This window comes from Hakea prostrata, chromosome 7, assembly GCF_041222555.1.
Source record: "Hakea prostrata isolate BN-2017 chromosome 7, UWA_Hpros_2, whole genome shotgun sequence".
In the NCBI taxonomy this organism is placed as follows: Eukaryota; Viridiplantae; Streptophyta; class Magnoliopsida; order Proteales; family Proteaceae; genus Hakea; species Hakea prostrata.
Window position 1 is genome coordinate 3,020,021 of NC_142606.1, and position 21,471 is coordinate 3,041,491.

Genomic DNA, 21,471 nt, shown 5'->3' on the forward strand with positions numbered 1-21,471 from the left:
TTTATAGAGTTATAGTGGTTGTGAGGGGAAGGATCGACGGTTAGATGAGTTTACAGCTCAAATTTGGATCCAACGACTTTGAATCTCTGGCAGCATAAACAACAAGATTACGAGCCGCTTGTCTAACAGTCGTTGGCCGGAGCTCAAAGACCTGCCACGTATGGGATTTGGTGTCAATGGCTTAATCATGGGAATTTCTCTGACACTGATCGTGCTGATATCTACGCTTGTTGCCATTTTCATATGACGAAAATACACATGTCTAGGTTCCTATTTTCCAAAAAAGCCCTTGTGGGCTTGCAAGTTTCAACTTCGAAGCTAACACTCTCTCTTCTATTTAACAGCACATTGTTTTACGGCCCACAACATAATATGTTGTGTCTTAATGGTAATTCCTCGTTAAAATCTGTATTAATAGCCAAGTAATTATTTTCTTCTAACTAAGGGCTCATTTGGTATTTTAAAACTCTTCCTTATAAATGTAAAATAATAGAGATACATGAACCGACTCCTAAGAAGATCATGTGCATGGGCTAACGGTCCCCAGGTCTCGTCTACAAGTTGACTATAATTATTATCTCTCTTTCCACTTCTTTTTTCGTGAAGAAAAACATACAAAAGCATAAAATAAGTTCGGAATGAGCCGTTGGAACGGATCCAAGTCAAAGATTTATGTATCATATGATTCGTATCGGTTAGATATTGATGCTTACTTCAGACTCTATGCCCATTTATCGGATGGTTTTCCTCCACGTGATAATTTTATATTATTATATTTTTGAATGATTGGCATCATTAATAGAGTGATATACGTGTCATCCGACACCGGTACGTCCGACAAATTCATAATTTGAATCAGTGTTTCCAATGCGAGTATTGATTGGTTCATTAAAGGAACGCCTCAGGGCGGATCAAACACTGGGTGCCAAGTGGCTAATCTTTAACTAACAGACCGTTAAACAAACCAATTGGTCACTATTCTTTTTATTTAGAGTGAAGAAGGTAAAAAGGTGAAATATCTTTGACCTAAAGATTTGCATGTAAAATGTTAGAATAATATTTTGCATAATTTTAATCATACTTCAAAACTCAGATTGAGTATAAATGAAGTCTAGCTTGCTGAAGTCTCTGTCTGCAATGCCAAGATTTAGTTGAATTGGAAGAAGCAAGAGTAAGTGAATGATAGATAGGTAAAAATTTGTTTCAAAATTAACAACTTTGCTTCTAATAAGAAGCTTTCTTATAGAACATGGAAAAAGTAAGGGAGAAAAAAAATCTTTTTAATATTGACTTTCATGGCATCAAAGTTATTGCCTTGAGATATTTAAAATATCTCCATTAAATATTGTTGATTAACAAGAATATTGATGGTCATACCTACAAATTGAGAATCTTCTTCTCTTTTGTCATTGGTGACTCATAAAGAAATAAAACAATCAAGTAATAATATGCATTCGTTGACGGTTTACCGTTTACCGACATCGTTGCATATGAAAGAGGGTATTGTTTCGATTCGATGCCAAATGGAAACACTAAGGAACGTTTTGTAGTTGGAAACTTGGAACTGCTGAGGCTTCTGGGTTCGGCGAAGCAAGTAAAGAGAGAGATATGTTGATGCGCACGTACCGCCACCGCTCAACCAATGAGCGAGTTACACATGTACGTACGTGTTGTTTTGGTGTGGTGAAGGCCAGTAGGAAAGCTCCTACGTCGATGGGCCAAGTTTGAAAGGTCAAGCTTGAAGTGCATGGCAAGTGTCATATAGACCATTGACTCCTCAACAAGAACAAGGTTAATTTCAGATCTTTATCAGAAGGTTCCTGCTGTTTGATTCACAACTACAGAAACGGAATTTGGAAAAACACCGAAAGCCATATGACATTTCACATCTGAATACAAACAAACGGAAATATATCGCAGTCAGCCATACCCTAATATACACACAACCTAGTCATGCAGCACAACCTAGCTAGCTAGGCCCACTTCATGAACTTCAATGTAAGGCCCAGGCCCCCATCCAACCAATGGCGTCATTTGGAGATCATTTACAATTCCTGCTTGAAATCCATCGATTCAGACCTGAATCATCTGTTACTGGTGAATCCAATTCTTTCATGTTCAATTTTGACCCTTTCCAACCGACCCAGATTAACGGTCGATCCAAGTTTGAGTTAATTTTGTTACTTTGTCCTTTTTCCCATTGTGGATGTTCCATTTGTTAATTACTTAATTTATTTAATTATTTGCCCAAATGTGTATTTTTCTTCTTCTCCAGGAAGACAGATTTATGTAAATCCCGCGGCAAAGCATAATAGTCCCTGTAAAAGTCGTGGAGAGTAGACAACCACCACACCGATTAAAGCTACCATATCTGCAAAAGAAGAAGCTAAACTAAACTAAACAAATAAATAAAAATAACAGAGAAAAAAAGATTAAATGAATAACTAAAACGTACCTCCAATAAGCAATGACGAGACGCCAGAGGTAAAAAAAACGTATAGAACGACTGCTGCACCTTAATCGACACGGTGACCCTAATATATGATGGATAAATCATATCTGTTGCAACAAAACGATGCCTTCTTTGCCAGATTAATTCGTTGTGTTAATTTATGATCGAGAATTATAATGACCGAACCTGCTCAACGGATCATAATTAAGTCTGAAACGACTCTCTTCTTCTGTGACGATCATAATAAGATAAGAAGGTCTGATCCAGGCAGTCAAAGCTATTTCAAGGCAAAATGGGTACGTACAAATTACTATTGTAACATTTCTACTCTTTGTGTTCTACACTACTTCTACCAAAAGAAAAAGTGTCTCAGATGTACAAAATTCAAAAATAAAAAAAGAAAGAAAGGGAATCTCTTGGCGCTGCTCTGTGCAGAAGAAAAAGCATCTTTCCCGCTTCCGAAACTCCATTACGTTCTATGGTTAAACAACTATACAAGGGGCTTAAAGAGATTCGTGGAAAATAATTGAACGAACCCCTTCCCCTTCCATTGATCATAGACCTTCGGGTTTTGACATTACGGAAAGCCGGGTAGGCCTTGGCTGGAAAGAGGCTCTTCTCCTCTGTTGATGAGAAGAAGGTCTGATCAAAGCTGCCAAAGCTCTCTTAATCAATTCTCCCTCAACGGTACCGATCCGAACAAGAGAGTTGGTCATTGCCGATCTTCGAGCGTTTAATCGATATGAGGATGGATGCGATCGCTCTTGATGATGATTATCGACACTTTTGTGTAGACTGCAGCGGAACGAACCAGGATGATCTGTCGGTGAACACATACACGTCTTTCTCGCAGTTGATGCAGTTGAAAGAGGATTATTCTGCTTCTTCCTTATCTGATCACGTGGTGAAACAGCAATCGAGCTTCTAGGAGACAAAGAGCGTTCTTTCGAAAACCAAGCAGAACCACAGAGATTTGTGTGCTCAGGAGAGGCAGGTTCATTCAAGAAACTAGTAGATCGTGTAGCGAAACTTGAACTTGCAGAGGCGAAAGCCGTCGACGACGAAGATGAAACGCGAAACCTTTCAGACGGAAGTTGAAATCCGTACGATAACACTGGACCGTTTGATCTGCTACTGAAATTTGAAGTCGCCATTTCTACTTCAAAACGATGATTTTAGGAGTCGAAAGTCGAAATTGGTTGAAACTTGAAAGCACGAACTGAAATGAAAAGTTGAAATTGGGAATTCTCTTTGCAGATACTTGCTTTTGTTTCTGTATTTCTTCAAACATTGCTCGCTTCAGGCAATCTATTTATAGAACTTCTGAAGGGAAGCATCGACTTTAGAGCTCAGATTTTGATCCGACGGCTGTGACTCTCTGGTAGCAAAAACCAACAAGATTACGAGCCGTTTGTCTAACGGTCGTTGGGGGAATCTCAGCAACCTGCCACGTTTGGGGTTTGATGTTATTGGCATAACCATGGCAATGACACTGACACTGATTGTGCTTATATTTACGGTTGTTGCCATTTTCATATGCCAAAATTACACACCCTTAGGTTCCATTTCTCCAATAAGCCCCAAACTTGAATGCTGCACATTTAACGCGCAACATGTGCTGCCGACGGTTGAGATCAAATCTCGGTTGAAATTTTGATCTCAATCGTCCATTTCTAAAGTCTTTTAAATTGAAATGAACTATCGAGATTGAAATCTCAATTGATATTTGATCTCAACCATCTGCTGTGCAACACTGAAGTTCAACCGAAAATACAAGCCGTTGCGAATTTGTCGCTTGTAGGTCCCAACCCCCACACTAACCCTCAGAACATAGTTTTGCGGCCCACAGTCTTAAATGGAAAATCTTCATTAAAATCTGTACTGAGAGCGATGTAATTAACAGCCACTAAGGGGCTTATTTGGTATTTTGAAAATCCTTGCCTATAATAATGAAGATACCGGAACCAACTCCTGAGGAAACCATACGCATGACCAGGGAAATCTCGTCAACCTCTTGACTGTAATGATCTTTTTGGGTAGAAACTTAGACCATAAGTATTCTTCTCTCCTCCTCAGCGTGGGTCAAACACTGAGCGCCACGTGGCATGGTCAATTTCAACGACTTGACATGGTCATCTTCGTTTATGGGGGCCAATTTTTCCCATCAAATTAAGGTCGTGTTTGGCCCTCACCCTATTCTTAAGACTTTATTTCTACCATAATAAAGATTGTCTTGGCCAATGAATTTTATTCCTTAAAAGTTAAAACCATTCTTTAAGACTTTATTTCTACCATAATAAAGATTGTCATGGCCATTGAATTTTATTTCTCATTTTAAATGCAAGAATATTATAATCATTCTACATGCATTTTTGCATGTGTAGACCATTTATAAAAGGCATAAAAGTAAACTTGGAGACTGAGAAGAGGTGGAGAGGGTTAATTTTGTGTTAGCATTGGCATCTTAAATACTTTATTCTTAACTGAAAGTATTGAAAAATTAAATCAATCACTAAGCTTTTAATATTAGAGCCCATTAGTGGTATTTGTTTTTTCTTTTGTTCCTTGAGGGTGAAGATGCAAAAAAGGAAAAAGTTAAAAGTGAGATATTTTTATCATATAATAGTTTGCAAATTGATGTTAGGATAATATATTTTATAATTCTAATTACATTTTAAAATTTATACAGTATTATAGTTGAAGGTGGTTGGAACCCCATCATATTGACACAATTAAGTTGAATTATAGGAAGCAGGAGTTAAGTTAAAAAAAATATTAGTAAAAACCTGTATGGCCAACGTAGAGCTGTTCTAGTGGTTGAAACCAATACCTTTATGGGAAATAAGAAGACTCTCTCTTTCTACTACAATGAAGCAACATGTTCTCAATTTTTTACTATAAGGGTAGATTTTGATAATTGATTTTATCTTCACAAATCACAAAATTCAGATCATATGGTATATTATGAGAGATAGAGAGTTGATGGATATTTTTAAAGTTAGGCATAAGTTTTCCTTTTACATCACCAATGACTCGCATCCCATCAATAAGTTATTACTTGTTTTGATGAATTAAAACGAAACATAACGCTATTATTGATCATAATGATGGATTTACAAAAGAAAACCTTCTTTTTTCGTCATGGATGACTCGTAAATTAAGAAATAATAATCCATGAATATGAATTGAATGGTTAATATTACAGAGTCTTTAACACGTGTACCAGACGAATATCTCATGCCAAATGTCACCCGTCTTCTCCCTAAATTCAATGGACCGACTCTCTAAAAATTCAATGGACCGACTACTCACATATAATTTTATAATTATATGGTTTACTTATACATCATTTACTCTTTTTTCCCTATCAAATATGTAGCAGACGAATTTTTGTTCAGATACCTCGTGTGCAGTACGGAAATATGACATGTGTTTATCAAACGGTTGAAGATAAAGAGAGCTTGATTTAGGTTAAAAAACTTCTCATATTTAAAAAAAACTCATCCCTAACATTAATCAAAATTACTTAATGAGGCCCAAATAACCCAACGGAGCTAAAAACACCATTTTTTGTATCAACAATGATGGAATTAGGATCAACATTAGGGGAGCAAAGAATGAAAATCTAGATAATCTTTTTGTTCAAGAAGCACTAGTATTTTTTCGTCATACATATTGGGTGGGCCTTTATAAGACCCATAAGGGGTCCCACCTTTGCATTATTTTATTATATTCAAGCATTGTCTACATATTTTGTGCGACTCAAATATATTTGAAAAAATAAATAAATTATTAATTGTGATTTATTTCAAATAAAATTAAAGTAACAAAAAAAAAATGACATATGACTTCAGTCCTAAAAAATTAAACAGAAACCAAAATTTTATCAAAATCAAGTGTACGTAGATCACGGACATACTCTTTTTTTTTTTTTTTTTTTTTCTGGTAAACCAAGATCACAGACATACTCATTGTAGTCATGAATGAAAGTGACCGTTTACTGTTTGCCGACACCCTACTAAAAAGGATTTTGTTTAGATTCGATGCCAAATGGACTCTGTGGGAGATTAATAAGAAAAGCGGCAGTTTCTGTGACGGTTTTTAGTTAGAACCGCTGCAGCTCAACGAATGGGCGAGTTGGACCTTGCGTGTGCACTGTGCAGTGGTGAAGGAAAGTTCCTCGTCCATGGTCCAAGTTTGAACCAACTCGCGACTCACGCTTGCAGCAGCGCCAAGTGGCTTGGACCAATTCACTCGTTCACAAGCTTTCATATCCCATGCATGTTTAATTAACAACTTCAACCTTCAACCTTCACCAGTGGCATCATTTGTATAACTTTGCCCTATTAAAAAATAGTCAAAGGCAAAATCGTGCTGGTAAGCAGCGCTGCTTCTAGCATTTGTGCAGATCCAATTTAGGGTCGATAGAAAATCTGGACCATTGAATAAACATTTCACTCAACGGTCTAGATTTGTTCTGAACCCCAAATTGAATCTGAGCCTTTGACTACGGGAAGCAACACAGCTCCCAAGCAAAATCACAATAGGCAACACATTAGATAAAAGTTGACGAATATCCTCTCTTGTGGGGGCTTAATATGTAATTTTCTTCACTGATTGTACTCTAATACTCCTTATGGTTTAATTGATTTATTGGTTCACTCGGATTTATACTATTCCTGAATCAGGGCGGATTAACCTGTACATGAACTGGAATATATATTTTTTATTCTTTTTAGGGTTCTAAAATGCGATGACTTTCTAGGGTTTTTAATATATTCTGTTATTGGGTTTAGTAGTGTATGGTTACCCTAAAAAAAGAAAAATTATCAATAGTGCAATGAATTGAAATCTGAACTTCATTATCATTTTTGTGTTTCTTTTTCTTCTGATTCTTGTTTTTTATTATTTTAGGTTTAGTGTGAAATCTAATATCAACTTTCCAAACTGCCACTGTCAGCATTAGCTTCAAAATTGGTACGTACAGAAACCTCCCCTCACCTCTTGGTCATGGGCTTGCTGCATGCCAGGCTTCTTTCCAGGAAGCAAAAAAAGGTCTGCTAGGGAGTGCCGAAACACTTGGGAAATACAATACAAGAGATTTACAGAAGAGGGTCGTAGAAGAATATAGTGAACGAACTAATTAATTGTCTGAGTACCGAGAGAATGATCGATCATAACTGTCATCGGTTTAATTTCGACATGATAGAAAGCCGGCTTGGCCTTGGCTGAAACGACTCTCTTCTTCTCTGATGATGAGAAGAAGGTCTGATCAAGGCAGCCAAAGCTCTTTTAACCAATTCTCCCTCAACAGTGCCAATCCGAACAAGCGAATTTGTCATCGCCGATCTCCGAGCGTTTAATCGATGGGATGTCGACGGATACGACCCCGCATGATGCTGCTGTTGTTTATCGACACCTGCTTTGTGTAGACTGCAACGAAACGAACCAGGATGATTTGTCGGTGAACACATACACGTCGTCTTTCTCGCAGATGATGTAGCCGAGAGAGACGACTCATTCTGCTTCTTTGCGACCTGCTCGCGCTGTGAAACAGCAATCGAGCTTCTAGGAGATAGAGAGCGTTCTGTCGAAAACCAAACAGACGGAGCAGAACCGAAGATATTTGTGCGCTTAGGAGAGGTTGTTGGTCCATTCAAGAACCTAGTAGATCCAGTAACGAAACGAAACCTTTCAGACGGAGGAGACTTCGACAACACTGGACCATTACTCGATCTGCTACTGAAATTTGAAGTCGTCATTTGTACTTCGAAACGATGATTTGAGGAGTTCATGATTCTTCAAACAATGGTCGCTTCAGGCAATCTACTTATAGAGCTGCATGGGAAGGATCAACGGTTGCATGAGTTGACAGCTCAGATTTGGATCTAACGGCTTCAAAATTCTCGCTTATGAGCCGTGTGCATGACCAGGGAAAATCACCAAACAGCCAATGAAACCTCGTTCTACTGTTTGACTATTATTATTCTCCTCCCCTTCCCACTTTCCAGGGGCATTAGGTTCGGAATTAATGAGTCGTTCAAATGATCCAAGTCATAGAAACATGTGTTCTTACCAAAAAAAAAATAAAGAAACATGTGTCGTATCTATATGTCTAGCTTTTGAATCATTTTGATGCAAGGGCCATGCATGCTTGTAAAGTGTAATAGCTCTGTTAATGAATAAACCTCTTTTTACCAAAGGACAAAATTTTTTACCAAAGTGATATCTGTGTCATCCCATGCGAATACTTCCGGTGAAGTCATATTCCAAATTCATCACTGTTTCTGACTCACGGGCTAGATGAGTGTGCATTTAGAACTTTTACTCCCACTACTCTACGCCTTTACCATTTCCTTCTCATAGCTTACCTGATATAGATGAACCAATGTGATCTGTATCAGCGGTAAGAATCGACCAATCTTCCCCAAATTAATTCGAACAGTATGAAATATTAAGTGCGATAGAGAGTTAATTCCTCTCATGTTATATTCCATGAATCTTTTAAAAGTTATATTTAAATATTTTTCATTACCAATAGTTTAAGAGAATCTCTAAATTAATTATTTTTTTAAGCAAAAGAAGAATCTTTACATCATCAATGACTTTCATCTCATCAACAAGTTATTGCCACATGTCGACCATGCATGCACCTTATTGGAAGTAGTGTGGAAGTATCAAAATATCTAGACCCAGACGAGACTTGCAGGAGAAGAAGCAAAGCAGCACCAAGGAAGGTGTTCCGTTTGGGTCATTGTAGTCATGAAAGTGACACTAAAAAGCATCCTTGACCGTTTACCATTTACCGACACCCTTTGGTTGTTGTTTGGATTCGATGCCAGATGCCAAATGGTCCTTAAGGACGGTGGGAGAGTGAGAAAAATGGCAGTTTCTGTAACGGTTTCTAGTTAAAATCAGTTGTCGCAGGCAAGTAAGAGAGAATACTCCACCGCTGCCCAACCAATGAGCGAGTTTGACACGTGGTTGAAATTTCCTGGTCCATGGTCCAAGTTTGAACCGAACTCGCGGGTCATGTTTGCGGCGCCAAGTGGCATGGAACGTTGACTCGTCAACAAGGTTTTGATACCCTTATCGAATATTCTTTAACCGCTGCCCGATATGTAACTACAGAAATGGAGTCCGGAAAAATTACAAAAACCTGCTACCAAAAAAAATAATTACAAAAGCAATACATAACAAAGGAGACATCGCAGTCAGTCGCTGAAGTGGAAAGCATACAATCATCTCGTCAGCTCCCACTCACTCCATCTCACAAAAGACCCCACGTGTATTATCTTTTAATTATGATTATGCAATCAATTTGCTTTAATAATTTTAATGGGAGAATTTTTTGGAGTTTCTTTTTTCATGATTTCTGATTAGTATAATACGTCTCATTATAAATATTTGAAGGGAATTTCTTTTAATAAATAAAATAATGAAAGAAGGTGAAAAATGAGGAAATGAATGATGAGTTTTGGTGGATTGATTCATCCATCAGGTTCATTTAATCACGTGATAATTAATATTTACAATATACTTTACACCAATTGAACATTATCAACAAGTCATTATATAAAATATACAATATTAAATACACGAAAACAATACAAATTTGTAATAATAAACTGAAAAGTGAATATTAGAAGTAAAGATAAGAATAATTTATTAAGTAACCCTTCAAATTATATGAAAATTTCATATTTCTAATGGTTAAGTTATCCTTTAAATCTCATGTTCTTTGTTCAGGTACCTCCCCACTAGGACAAAATTAGACTGACTACAATAATAACAGAAATAGACTTTAAGTATGTGGCAGTTTTTTTTCCAAGGTAAGATTTATGTGACAACCACACAAAGGTTTTGAATTATAATTTGGCTTAACATATCATTTAAGCAGTTGATTCGATTCAATTTATTATTTGCTTCTTTTTTTTAATAAATTTTGCCAAGTTAATCCCGTTTTTCTAATAAAAGATTATTTATATATCTTCCTCAAAATCCATTGATACGGACAACAGATCAGTAGTCCATCCGAGTTTTAGCTCTCTCTCTTAATATTATTATTCCACAAACATTTTAATATTTTTGTGGAACATTGAAACTTTTCGGTCAATTAATTTTGTTATTTTTGCCAAGTTTTTTGTTTCATTTTGTTATGAGTTTATTTTTTTAATCAGTCCAAATGTGTAAATCTCATTTTCTCCGGTCCAAGTGTGTTCTTCATGCCGTCTGGTCAAGAGGATAAATTTATGTAAATCCCAAGCTGCAAGGGATATCTCCGGTACAAAGTCATCGGAGATAAACGACAACCAGATCAACGAACACCACCATGTCTGCAAAAGAAACAGCTAAACCAAAGGGGGTAATTAGATAAATAAACAAAACAGAAAATGAATCGAAAATAAATAACAGCTAAACTAAACGGCGTAATTAAACAAATAAATAAAACAGAAAATTAAATAAATAACACATGCCTGTACCTCCAACAACGACGAGACGAAACGAACAACGTATACGTATACCATGACACACATCACGGCGAACTCATAACGTCGGCGTCGGATAACGGCGTAATATAACTTGAAAACAACGGTACAAGGACACGCCACTTCAATCTCAATCGAAGGATTCTTTAATGGTAAATCACTGCCCATTGCCACAACGGTTCCATGGTAAATCCAGTATTGCTGCTTTGCCATATTAATTTGTTCGGTTAATTTATGAATTATGTGTCTTAATCTTAGATTAACTGTGAAATCTGATATCAACTCATCCAGCATTAGCTGCAAAATTGGTATGTACAAGTTGTTCCTGTCATGGTTGGTTTGGTCTCCACAACGAAACCTCTTGGTGCCTCTGTTGTCTAGAAGCTCCCTCAATCTTAGCTGATGCAGGCTTCTTTCCAGAAGACAAAACAAAAAGGCCAAAACAAGTGACCCTGCCAGTGCCGGAACACCACGGCAATACAGAGGAGGATCGAGAAATATAATGAACGAACCTGCTCGACGGATCATAAGTCTTCGGCTTTTGACATGGTAGAAAGCCGGCTTGGCCTTCGCTGAAACGACTCTCTTCTTCTCTGATGATGAGAAGAAGGTCTGATCAAGGCAGACAAAGCTCTTTTAACCAATTCTCCCTCAACAGTACCGATCCGAACAAGCGAATTCGTCATCGCCGACCTCCGAGCGTTTAATCGATGAGATGACGGATAAGATCCCGCATGATGCTGCTGTTGTTTATCGGCACCTGCTTTGTGTAGACTGCAACGAAACGAACCTGGATGATTTGTCGGCGAACACATACAAGTCCTCTTTGGAGTCGATGGAGCGGACAGAGGATTATTACTCTGCTTCGTGACAACATGATCACGAGGAGAAACAGCAATAGATCTGCTAGGTGAGCGAGATCGGTCGAACGAAAATCGAACAGACTGAGAAGACGGAACAGGACCACAGAGATTGGAAGACGTTGATCTATTCACGAAACTAGTAGATCGAGGAGAAAAACTCGAACTTGCAGACGCAAAAGCCGTGGACGACGGGGAAGAGCGAAACCTGTCAGCCGGAGAGATCAATTTCTGGTGTCCATGCGACAGCACTGGACCACTGGATCTGGTTCTCGAATTTGAAACCGCCATTACTGTAACTTGAAAAGGAAACCAAGATTGAAGAAGAAGGAGAAGAGAAAAAAGAGGGATGAGGAGGGAAACTTGTCTTGCAAGGGCTGTTAGCTCTCAATTTCTTCAAACTTATGTTGGCGCAGGCGCTCCATTTATAGATTTCAGAAGAGAAGAGTCGACTGTTAGATGAGATCCAGATTAAGATTCTGATCTAACGGTTTTGATTCTTTGGGCTGACACCAAAAGCGAAAAGTCTCCGTGTTTGGTCCAATAGAAAACGACGAATATTCGAAGCGGTTGGTCTGACAGCTATTGTGGAGTGGTATGGCCCTGCCACGTATGCGATTTCGTCATAGTTAGTTTCCATCATTGAGAATGCTGCTGATACTGTCTGTGATTCTGACGCTGATATTACGCATATTGCCATTTTCATATGACGAAAATACCCTTCCGGAATCTTCTATTTTTCAAAGAAATCCTTGCCTCATGTTTTCATGTCGATGGTTTCATACATTTTTTAATTTTGTTGAGTGGATTCCAAGTTGGGCAGGTGGGATCGATGAAAATTTTTAAAACGAAAATAGAATTTTCGTTTTTTTTTTAAACTTTTCTTTTTTCTCTAATTAATTCCAAAGGGCATCGACAAATTGACGGATTTGCAAAGTGGCGCCGGCGTATACCAAAAATAATGATGGTTTACCGAACTAAATTAGATTAAGCAGCTAATTTAATGCATAACACAAAATAATAGTTGATGATCAAGTTTTGTTTATCTCAATCTTCCAGAGATTTCTTCCCCCTATTCAACCACACACCGGGTTTGCAGCGAATAATAATAGACTTGACTATCTTGACATGATCAATTTCAGTGGCTTAGCCTCTACCATAGATTATTCAAAGTCCGGATCATTTCTTCTGACAGAAAGTACAAAGACGATCGTTGATCACAAATTACAGGGGGCCTATAGGATTAAGGTGATGGAATTTATTTTTTAATTTTTTTTATTATTTTTACTTGTAGGACCTTACATAATTTGTGGTTGTAACATCGTTAGAGGAATATAGCATGCTGCCGTGCTTCCCGTCAAAGGAGATGATCCACTCTTGATTATTCTATAGTCAATCAAAGTAACAGCGTGTGGATTCATGAAAGTGACGTTCTAAAGTTGAATTTTTATTCATTAAAATGAAATATCTTTCTTCATTTTATTTTATTTTTTCATTTTTTGTCCATTAGCATTGATAAAAAAAATAAATCAAAAGTAGAATCCCAATAATTTTCATATATACTTTTCTCTTATTATGTGATAGAGAATCATAAAAGGAACATATACCTCTCTCAATTAGAACCAATGTGCTGCTTAGATTCACACACTTTTGCATTCTTGGTGCCTGTCTTTGAATTCATTTTTTCTGAGGAGCATCATTGTATTTGTGCGTAGAATAAGAAACATTGTCATGATTGTTAAGTCATAATTCAATGATTTGTTTGTTTTGGTCCATTGTGAGCAAGTCATATACACATTCGTGCGTGCGAATGTGTGATTCGTCCCTTTAATCTTGTAATCTTCATTGGTTCTTTGTCTCCCAAACTAACTAAAAACCCTTCCAATTATGATCTTAAAATAGAGTTGAAATCATGTGGTGAAATTGTATTTATTCATCTATAATAACGATGGGAGAAAATCTTATGATTTAGATTAAAGTTGCATTTTCAACTTCGCAAAGGTATCATATAAAATGTGGGGAAGACCTCCCAAAAAATATATTCATAAATACAAATAAGGGCAACATATTATCGACATTTTCTTTAACCCGATATCATTAAAAAAAAATAAAAAATAAATAAAAGAAAAGGGAAAAAAAAAGCGCATGATTCACCCTAACAAATATCCAATGTCACGGTGTAATGAAATTTAACTTGTATTGTACTCTAGAAAAAAAATTTGTTTTTATAAAAAGTTTATATAATTTCATATTCCACTTCAATACGTCTCATAGAAAATATTAGTGAAGGATCTCATATTATAATATTTTGGTCATGTGCAGCGTGTTCTCTACGTAGCTTTACCATCCATTCCCTTACAATGAATGTGAATTCTAAAAAAGGATTTCTATCCAAAAAATAATAATAATAATAATAAATGATGACTTTCCATTCCATATTTACACACCACCCACCTCCAAAAAAAGGGAAAAAAAGGACAAAAAATCTATTTTTACATAACCATATACATGCTCTTTTTGTTACCTTGCATGAATATGGATGCATCAAATTAGAAAAAATCATCTGTTCTGCATAGTAGTGCAACACCACAGTTTGACATGTGGTATATTCTTAATAAACGGCTTAGGTTAAAAGATTGTATTAAGTGCAAGTGACCCATCTTATGATCCATTTTAACAAAAAAAAATCCACGGTTCTAAATATTGTTATAAAGGATTTTTCCCATCGTGTTCCGCTCAATTCCTTCGTCTCTCTCATTCCATCTCCCTTTTTCTGAATCAAGAAACGCTACCAGGAGCAATTGCAGGTAGAAGAAGAGGCTTAGTGGAGAAGAGGAGAGATGTGAACAATGGAGGATTTTTTTATGTTCATTAAGAAACAAAACCTACTTATAAATTTTAGTTTTTTCTTTCCGTATGGTACTTTGAAGCATTGAAAGAAGAAGAATGGCAGATATCGCTCTATTGATTGTGGAAGACTACGAGAGTAGAATCACCAAAAGCATTAAAAAGGAAGGTGGGATTGGGAACAAGCAAGGTGAAGATCTCAATTTCTTCTCTCTTCTTTCTCATCGGAATCTCAATGAGTCCTCTTGGATCAAGGAAGTCCAAGCAAAATTCAATTTTGCCGAAAGTACTCGCAATCCTAAATCTGAAGTTAGTCTTGCTGCCATTGACAGTTTCTTCTTAGCTTGATTTAGTTTCAAAATTTCATCGATGCTGATGATTTATCTTTCCTTTCTTGATGCCGTTCTCTGTGTGAACTTCAACTCCAACAGAGAAACTTTTGAGAATGTGGAACTTCTTCTTCTGTGTGACTGAAACCTAGAGCTTGTTGTCTGAGATCTTTTGCTTTCTCATTTACTGTATTCTTCATACAAAACAATCTTCTACAACCATATGTAGAACCGAGTTCAAAAAATGGGTTGTTTTTATGTTAAAACAGGTCATAAGACAGGTCACTTTCACTTAAAATTCAGCCTTCTAATCTGAGCCATTTATTAAGAATATGACACATGTCAACTTGTAGTGCCGCACTGTTGTGCACATCAGAGGTTTTTTTTTTTTTTTCCGCATCAAACACATCATCCTATCTGTGTTCCTCCCGTGGAATGTTAGTAAAACGGTTGAGAACCTCATTTCCCAATGAAAAGGTCCGAAGTTCAACCCTTGCAACAACATATGTAATATCCCCATCCCCAATTTCCCTATATATAAAAAAAGTCTTTGTATAAATAAATTAAATAATAATAATAATAATAATAATAATAATAATAATAATAATAATAATAATAATAATAATAAAAACTATAGCAAAATAATCACAACATCTAAGCAATGCCTTCTTTATTTTATTTATTTTTTCTTTTTTTTTGGGTAAGATATTTAAGGGATGCAAAGTTCCTAAAATGATGAAGGCGCCCATTTTATTGGTTTTCTCTAAGCCCTTTTATTAACAATAATACTAGATACATATTTTTTTAAAATACTAATAATAATAATAAAATAAATAAAGAGCCAATTCCCTCACTCAATAAATAATCCTTTCCTTCGCCAGTAGTCTCAATCTCACCAACCTATATTTATCTCTCTTGTAGGATATTATTTAGCAGGAAAAAAAGAGCTCTTAAACCTGATATTTTAAGTGAAATAGGATAAGCAATAACATATCACACTCAGTGACAGAAAGTTGTTTGGAATGCATTTGATTTTACCTTCTTCGCTCACTGGTGAAGTGGATCGCAACCAAACCATATCGTCGCCTTGTGGATTCCAACTCAGCCCATCTTAATGAAACTTACAATTATTATATGCATGAACTAAATAATATTTTTTTACCAAAAAAATAAAAACTAAAAACTAAATAATATTTTACAATTTGCTCATACACAACCTGCTGTCTTCACCTGTTATGGAACTTCGGGTGGACTTTAATTGCCCCAGGTCTCTCCTTGAAACTATATCTGCAAGTCAATGGAATTCATGGTTTTGGAACATAAGCTCAAGATACATTATGTTGAGTACTAAAGGAAAACAAAATTTCATCAGTTTAATAGTGTATGCTCATGAATCTCACCCATTCTCAATGAGAAAACTTCTGATTGTTGAAGGAAGAACAGGCTTTCGTCGGCTGTGGTTACCCTTCCCTGATACAAAACAGACTGTTCAGTGATCATATAATATATCTGGCAAGGGTTATTAAAGAAGCCCACATTAGCAATTTAATGGACTCAAAAACTAAAAAAGAATATCCAGGTGGTTCATGATATAGGTACCAACAAAAACTATGTGCATTCTCCCAAGTTGAATGCAGGAAAAAAGTCGAAAACCCGCGAGCCAAATAAATAACAGATGATAGGATCATCAAATAGCACAAATAACACCAAGTGATACCATATTATGGACCCAATTAACCAGAGAAAATACGTCTACAAAGTGAGCTCTCCATTCCACAAGAGTTTCAATAAATGATTGTTCCATTTCCTTACAAATACAAGACAACCATTCTCAGCACATACAGCTAACCATTAAGTACTGATCAGAGTCCCATTTCACACGACAACTTACTTATTTGTGCATATGCAACAAGGAACATATTTGCCAACAATGGTTGATAATAGGATAGATGATTCACTATTAGAGTTGGTTTGCGAGTAGCTATGAGAAAGTCGTTTGAGATGGCATGCCCACATTCAATGGAGGCTTGTAAATGCCCCTGTACGGGGAAGTGATATAATCAAGATTGAAGGAATTAGAAGAACTAGGGGCAAAACCTAAGATAACCTTAAAAGAAGTGGTGAAAAAGGATGTACATAGCTTAGGCCTTGCATCTAGCATAGCTTCAAGCAGGGCTGATTGGCAAAAATCCATGTAGCCAACCCCATTTAGTTGGAACAAAGGTTTGATGATGATGTTGAGGATAGATGATTCACAATTTGAAAAAACATTCTTTTTTGTTTATGTACTGCAATCATAGTGTACACTAGATCTCTTAAACAACCAATTCCCCTACTAGGAATATCAACTGAACAAATAGAAATCCAACTACATGTTTCTGCTGTATATGCTTATGTCTGCTGTATATGTTCATGAAAAGTCAAGTAGGGAGGCATAATGTTTGAAGAGACCAAAATCCTGAAGTTCCATGAATTGAAGTTTTTAAGTACTGGTATCAACGCCAAAATTTATGGTAGACACCAATAAACAGTCCAGGTTAACCCTTTAATAAAGCACACAGGGAAATGGGTAGCCAGGAAAAAACCAAATTTAGCCGTCTACAGCCACTTATTTGGGGATGTCATAGATCTAGCACAAGATTCAGACAGTTTGAACCAAAAGAGTTGTACAATTATTTACTTTTACCTTTGAGCCTCTACACTGAATCTTGGATCAAATTTGGATTGAATACAATTTATGAGAAAAGATGCGGAACTTGGGAGCCAACAAGAACATCACCTTATTAGGAACACGAGTAAAACCATACCTGTTACAACTTCCAATACTGCCCTTCTCTGACTGGGTAATTTGGAGTTTTGATCATCAACCTTCACCTCAATGCCTTGGCAACTATGTCTCTCAATCAATGGAGGACATGCTACTCCAACTATGGGCTTGACTTCATCGGAAGGTACAACACAATCTGAAGGCCTCTTTGTTTCAATCTTCTGAAGATGCTTCTGTAAGGCATCCGCAGCTTCACATGCATGGAGACCATGTAAATCCAATTTCCATATATTGTTGTTTTTATTTGTGATAGTTAGAATTTCCTCAGCTGCCTTTGCATTCAGCTGTTTAGCAAGCTTCCATTCTTCCTGAGCCTTAAACGAAAGGTGCTGAGCAGAGATGTGGTCACCTCTTAGAAAGGCATTCCTGGCTGCTACTGTATAATGAGATGCTGACCTGTTCAGCAAAAAGAATGAGGTTCTAGTATCTAATTATAAGACAAAAGCAAATGTCCATAAGAAGACAGCCTATTAAGAGGCTTAGGACATGAAATGTAGTGGGCTGAAAGATTTACATCATATTCACCCAACCATTTTAAAACATTTTTCTTGTTGGGGGTAAATTATATGTCAGTAGCTTTGTGAACCTTGTATTCCATCACGAGTAGCCAGGTGGCAGATATGGGTCAATATATCTAACTAACAGTGTCAAAAAAATTACAGAAATGATACTAGATTCTGTGCAAGTGAAAATGCCATGCTTGTAGTTTTATGAAATTCCAGACTCACTTAAAGAAGTGGAGCTCTACAGAAGTAAGAAGATGTGGTTGTGCAGGACCATCAGGCACTTCTGAATAGATTTACAAAGCATCTAGGAAAACATACCTTACCACTTTTATCGCATTTTTACGATGCGTCAAGTATATATCATCCTCTTCCAACGAAGGCTCAGCAGCAGAAGACATTAAGGGCCTTGAAAGCAGGTTAGTGTCCATACTACCATTAGATGACATCAGTTCAGACTTCATGTCATCAATACAGCCCCGAATAACAGCTTTCAGTTCTGCAAGGTCTACCGGCTTATCATCTTCAGAGAAGCTGCTGGATGTAACTGTACCCTTCAATGGAGTACAAGCCTGGTCAAATTTGTTATCCACAGCAGCCACGATGTCCTCAGACAAACCATTACCAGCCCCTGTATAGAGCTCTTTCAGCTTCTCAAGAACCTTGATGGTATTAATTTCCTCAACAACCTTATTATCAAGTATCCTAATACAATTACCATCTAATGATTGTCTTTTTGAACCAGTCTCATCATTGGGAGCTGGAAAGGCCACTTCAGATTGGGGAACTGATGACAGAGACTTAGCTGGTGAAACATTTCTCAGAATCAAGTTTCTAAGGAGAAAGAAAGAAAAGAAAAGGCAGATGGTGAGTGACAGACAATCAGGTAGATTTCTTGAATAAGATTTTTGACCATCAACAAAAACATACCTTCTCACTCTTACTGCATTCTCTTCCAGGCAAGGCTCAGCAGGTAGAGACATTAAAGGCCTTGACAACAGTTTAATGTCCATAGTACCATTAGACAACTTATTTTCAAAATTAACACCACCACCCATCGATTCAGGTTTCATGCAATCAAGAGAGCCTCGAATAACAGCTTTCAGTTCTGCAAGGTCTACTGGCTTATCCTCTTCAGAGTTGCTGCTAGGTATAACCATATTCTCCATTGGAGTATAAGCTAGGTCAAAATTGGTGTACAAAGCAGATCTATTCTTCTTGCACGACATCTTTGAGTGTAAAGAAATAAAGAGATGGTTGTCCCAGAAAACAGTTAAAGTAAGGCAATTTCACAGATCATTCTTCATGCGTCTCTCGTGCAACTGCCTTCAAGGATTTTGAGATGACATCTTAACTTGTATCAGAAGTCACAGTAAATCCTGGTTCTAGATAACCTCATTTCAGACAAAGAAGAGTAATTCATTGACATAACACCCATTTATGAATTGGGAACAAATCAAAGTCAAATTTAGGAAAATCAAAAACCAAAATGACAACAATCAAAAAATTCAAGTGCAACCAGCATCTACCATATGATATGATGCAACTCATTAAACTCAGAAAGTAAAACAGTTTTGTGTCTCCATCTCCCATAGAAAATGGGCATACCAACTCCATGAGTCTCCCACCATTATAGGATCTCGAGAGAGTCACATGTTTGCAGCCTTACCCTGCTTCACAGAGAGAGGCTGTTTCCCTATTCAAACCCATGACTGCTAGGTTTGCAATGAATCAGCCTTACCCTCTTGTTCCATGTCTGAGAATGACTCAATAAAATAAAATTTAAATGTGACCAATAAATACAAAGTAGCACTGCAACATCAGGGCCTCATTATATCCATTTTTCACTTCCAATTGATATCCTGACATTAGGGCTTCTTCTATGGCAGAAAGCCAAATTGAATCACTATGCTACAATAAACCGTAGGCAAAGTCTAAATATAGACTTTGGCCAGTAGAAAGACACCACTGGTGTTAGCCAAAGGGTACTGAAAAACTCTTCTTCATAAAAAGAAAGCAATTAAATGCCAGAAGATCCAAATTTACCAAATGAGTTCTCAACTGAAAATAAGATACTTAACATCAGAACAGCACCATAAGAAAAAAAACTTGTAATTGCATTTCAACTCATACTTGAGCGAAAGTCATTACGAGTAAACGAGCAAGGCTGTATGAACCACTATCTAGTCTCCTAGAAATTACTTTCCTCCCCTTTTCTCAGGGTTCGGACAATGTGAACAGAAGTAACCGATAGAAGTTAGGAAGGAAAAGAGAGTTCTGGTTCAAGCAACCTTATGGGCCCATATAAAAAATCACGTACTACTCTTATGCCATTCACTGATCAACAAGCTCACCAACTGCAAGGAGGATTTTTCTTAGAATTTCAAGCTTAACGAAAGAAAGAGAGAAAAAGAAAGAAAGAAAAAAAGCAAAGCGAGAGTACTCAGTAATCAAATCCATATTTACTGCAAGTGCAAACTTCTATTATCAAATTCATAATTGATAAATACAATACATCAAAATTGAGCAGCTATTAATCAATGGTACCCAGATGGGAAACCATAAAACTTTGTAATCAAAAAATTGCATGGTCCTCATACCTTTTAGAACTTCTTCACGGAACTTTTCTGTTCCTTTTCGTCATATGGGAACGCTATTCCCTGATCTCGAGACCATGGCGTTAGTCGACATAATAAAACGGACGAAGACAGCGAGACAGTTGCAGGATGAAAGGAACATTGCGAGATGAACATTGACGACAACCGTAAAAAGCCTTTGCATATTGATTCCATTAATCACTACAATGATAACCCTCAGCGGAAAATGAAAAGCAGAAAAGCAGAAAAGCTGAGGAAGTGAAAATTCCAAACACAAATTCAACCCAGCAAAGACTTTACTAATTAGTGGATTAAAAACGTTAATTTTCAAAAGTTTTCTTATTTTAACCGAGATATATCAGACACTCGACCGGGTTGGGTTGTATCAACGGTTTCAAAACCCTGAAATCCCAACATCGATCAAATTTTTTTTATATATTTTTTCTTTCTCTTTTTTTAAGAGTTTTTTATTTTTATTTTGTTCAAAAAATTCTGATGTTAAACCTAGGATTGTTGATTTTTTTTACTTTTTTATTTATTTAAAAGTAATAACAAAACGGAAAATAA

The 21,471-nt window shown here is 36.8% G+C and overlaps 4 protein-coding genes across 9 annotated transcripts; all 4 read right to left on the minus strand.

Annotated features, from left to right (window-relative positions):
* Positions 1 to 2,535: 2,535 nt before the first annotated feature.
* Positions 2,536 to 3,771, minus strand: LOC149008986 (uncharacterized). The gene has a single exon (XM_089163534.1). The coding sequence runs from the start codon at positions 3,604 to 3,606 to the stop codon at positions 3,007 to 3,009; it is 600 nt and encodes a 199-aa protein (XP_089019660.1). The 5' UTR covers positions 3,607 to 3,771; the 3' UTR covers positions 2,536 to 3,006.
* Positions 3,772 to 7,635: 3,864 nt separating this feature from the next.
* On the minus strand, positions 7,636 to 8,214 carry LOC149008987 (uncharacterized). Its single transcript, XM_089160913.1, has one exon. It carries the CDS (start codon positions 8,212 to 8,214, stop codon positions 7,636 to 7,638), a length of 579 nt encoding a protein of 192 aa, XP_089017039.1.
* A 1,987-nt stretch (positions 8,215 to 10,201) lies between these two features.
* LOC149008988 (uncharacterized) lies at positions 10,202 to 12,181 on the minus strand. The gene is made up of 2 exons (XM_089162900.1): positions 10,936 to 12,181; positions 10,202 to 10,803 (listed from the first exon to the last, which is right to left on the minus strand). The coding sequence occupies exon 1, from the start codon at positions 12,090 to 12,092 to the stop codon at positions 11,466 to 11,468; it is 627 nt and encodes a 208-aa protein (XP_089019026.1). The 5' UTR covers positions 12,093 to 12,181; the 3' UTR covers positions 10,202 to 10,803; positions 10,936 to 11,465.
* Positions 12,182 to 15,686: 3,505 nt separating this feature from the next.
* Positions 15,687 to 21,175, minus strand: LOC149008989 (uncharacterized). Of its 6 annotated transcripts, none has more exons than XM_089163998.1 (6): positions 19,238 to 21,175; positions 19,026 to 19,141; positions 18,629 to 18,938; positions 17,785 to 18,200; positions 16,378 to 16,447; positions 15,687 to 16,264 (listed from the first exon to the last, which is right to left on the minus strand). In XM_089163998.1, the coding sequence occupies exons 1-6, from the start codon at positions 19,534 to 19,536 to the stop codon at positions 16,204 to 16,206; spliced, it is 1,272 nt and encodes a 423-aa protein (XP_089020124.1). In that variant the 5' UTR covers positions 19,537 to 21,175; the 3' UTR covers positions 15,687 to 16,203. The 6 variants fall into 6 exon arrangements, with proteins under 6 accessions (XP_089020124.1, XP_089020123.1, XP_089020122.1 ...); XM_089163997.1 differs by having other exon boundaries at positions 15,690 to 16,264; positions 18,629 to 19,141; positions 19,238 to 19,633; positions 20,908 to 21,175; XM_089163996.1 differs by having other exon boundaries at positions 15,690 to 16,264; positions 18,629 to 19,141; positions 19,238 to 19,686; positions 20,908 to 21,175.
* Between the last annotated feature and the right edge of the window lie 296 nt (positions 21,176 to 21,471).

What these genes read in the sequence shown, in the direction of transcription:
- LOC149008988 (XM_089162900.1), bottom strand. Translation starts at nt 12,092, where the DNA reads ATGGCGGTTTCAAATTCGAGAACCAGATCCAGTGGTCCAGTGCTGTCG.
- LOC149008989 (XM_089163997.1), bottom strand. Translation starts at nt 19,536, where the DNA reads ATGTCGTGCAAGAAGAATAGATCTGCTTTGTACACCAATTTTGACCTA. An exon ending in AGTATTGGAAGTTGTAACAG is followed by an intron (nt 16,448 to 17,784) that starts GTATGGTTTTAC and finishes GTTTTGTATCAG; the next exon opens with GGAAGGGTAACCACAGCCGA. An exon ending in AGTTTTCTCATTGAGAATGG is followed by an intron (nt 16,265 to 16,377) that starts GTGAGATTCATG and finishes ATTGACTTGCAG; the next exon opens with ATATAGTTTCAAGGAGAGAC.
- LOC149008987 (XM_089160913.1), bottom strand. Translation starts at nt 8,214, where the DNA reads ATGACGACTTCAAATTTCAGTAGCAGATCGAGTAATGGTCCAGTGTTG.
- LOC149008986 (XM_089163534.1), bottom strand. Translation starts at nt 3,606, where the DNA reads ATGGCGACTTCAAATTTCAGTAGCAGATCAAACGGTCCAGTGTTATCG.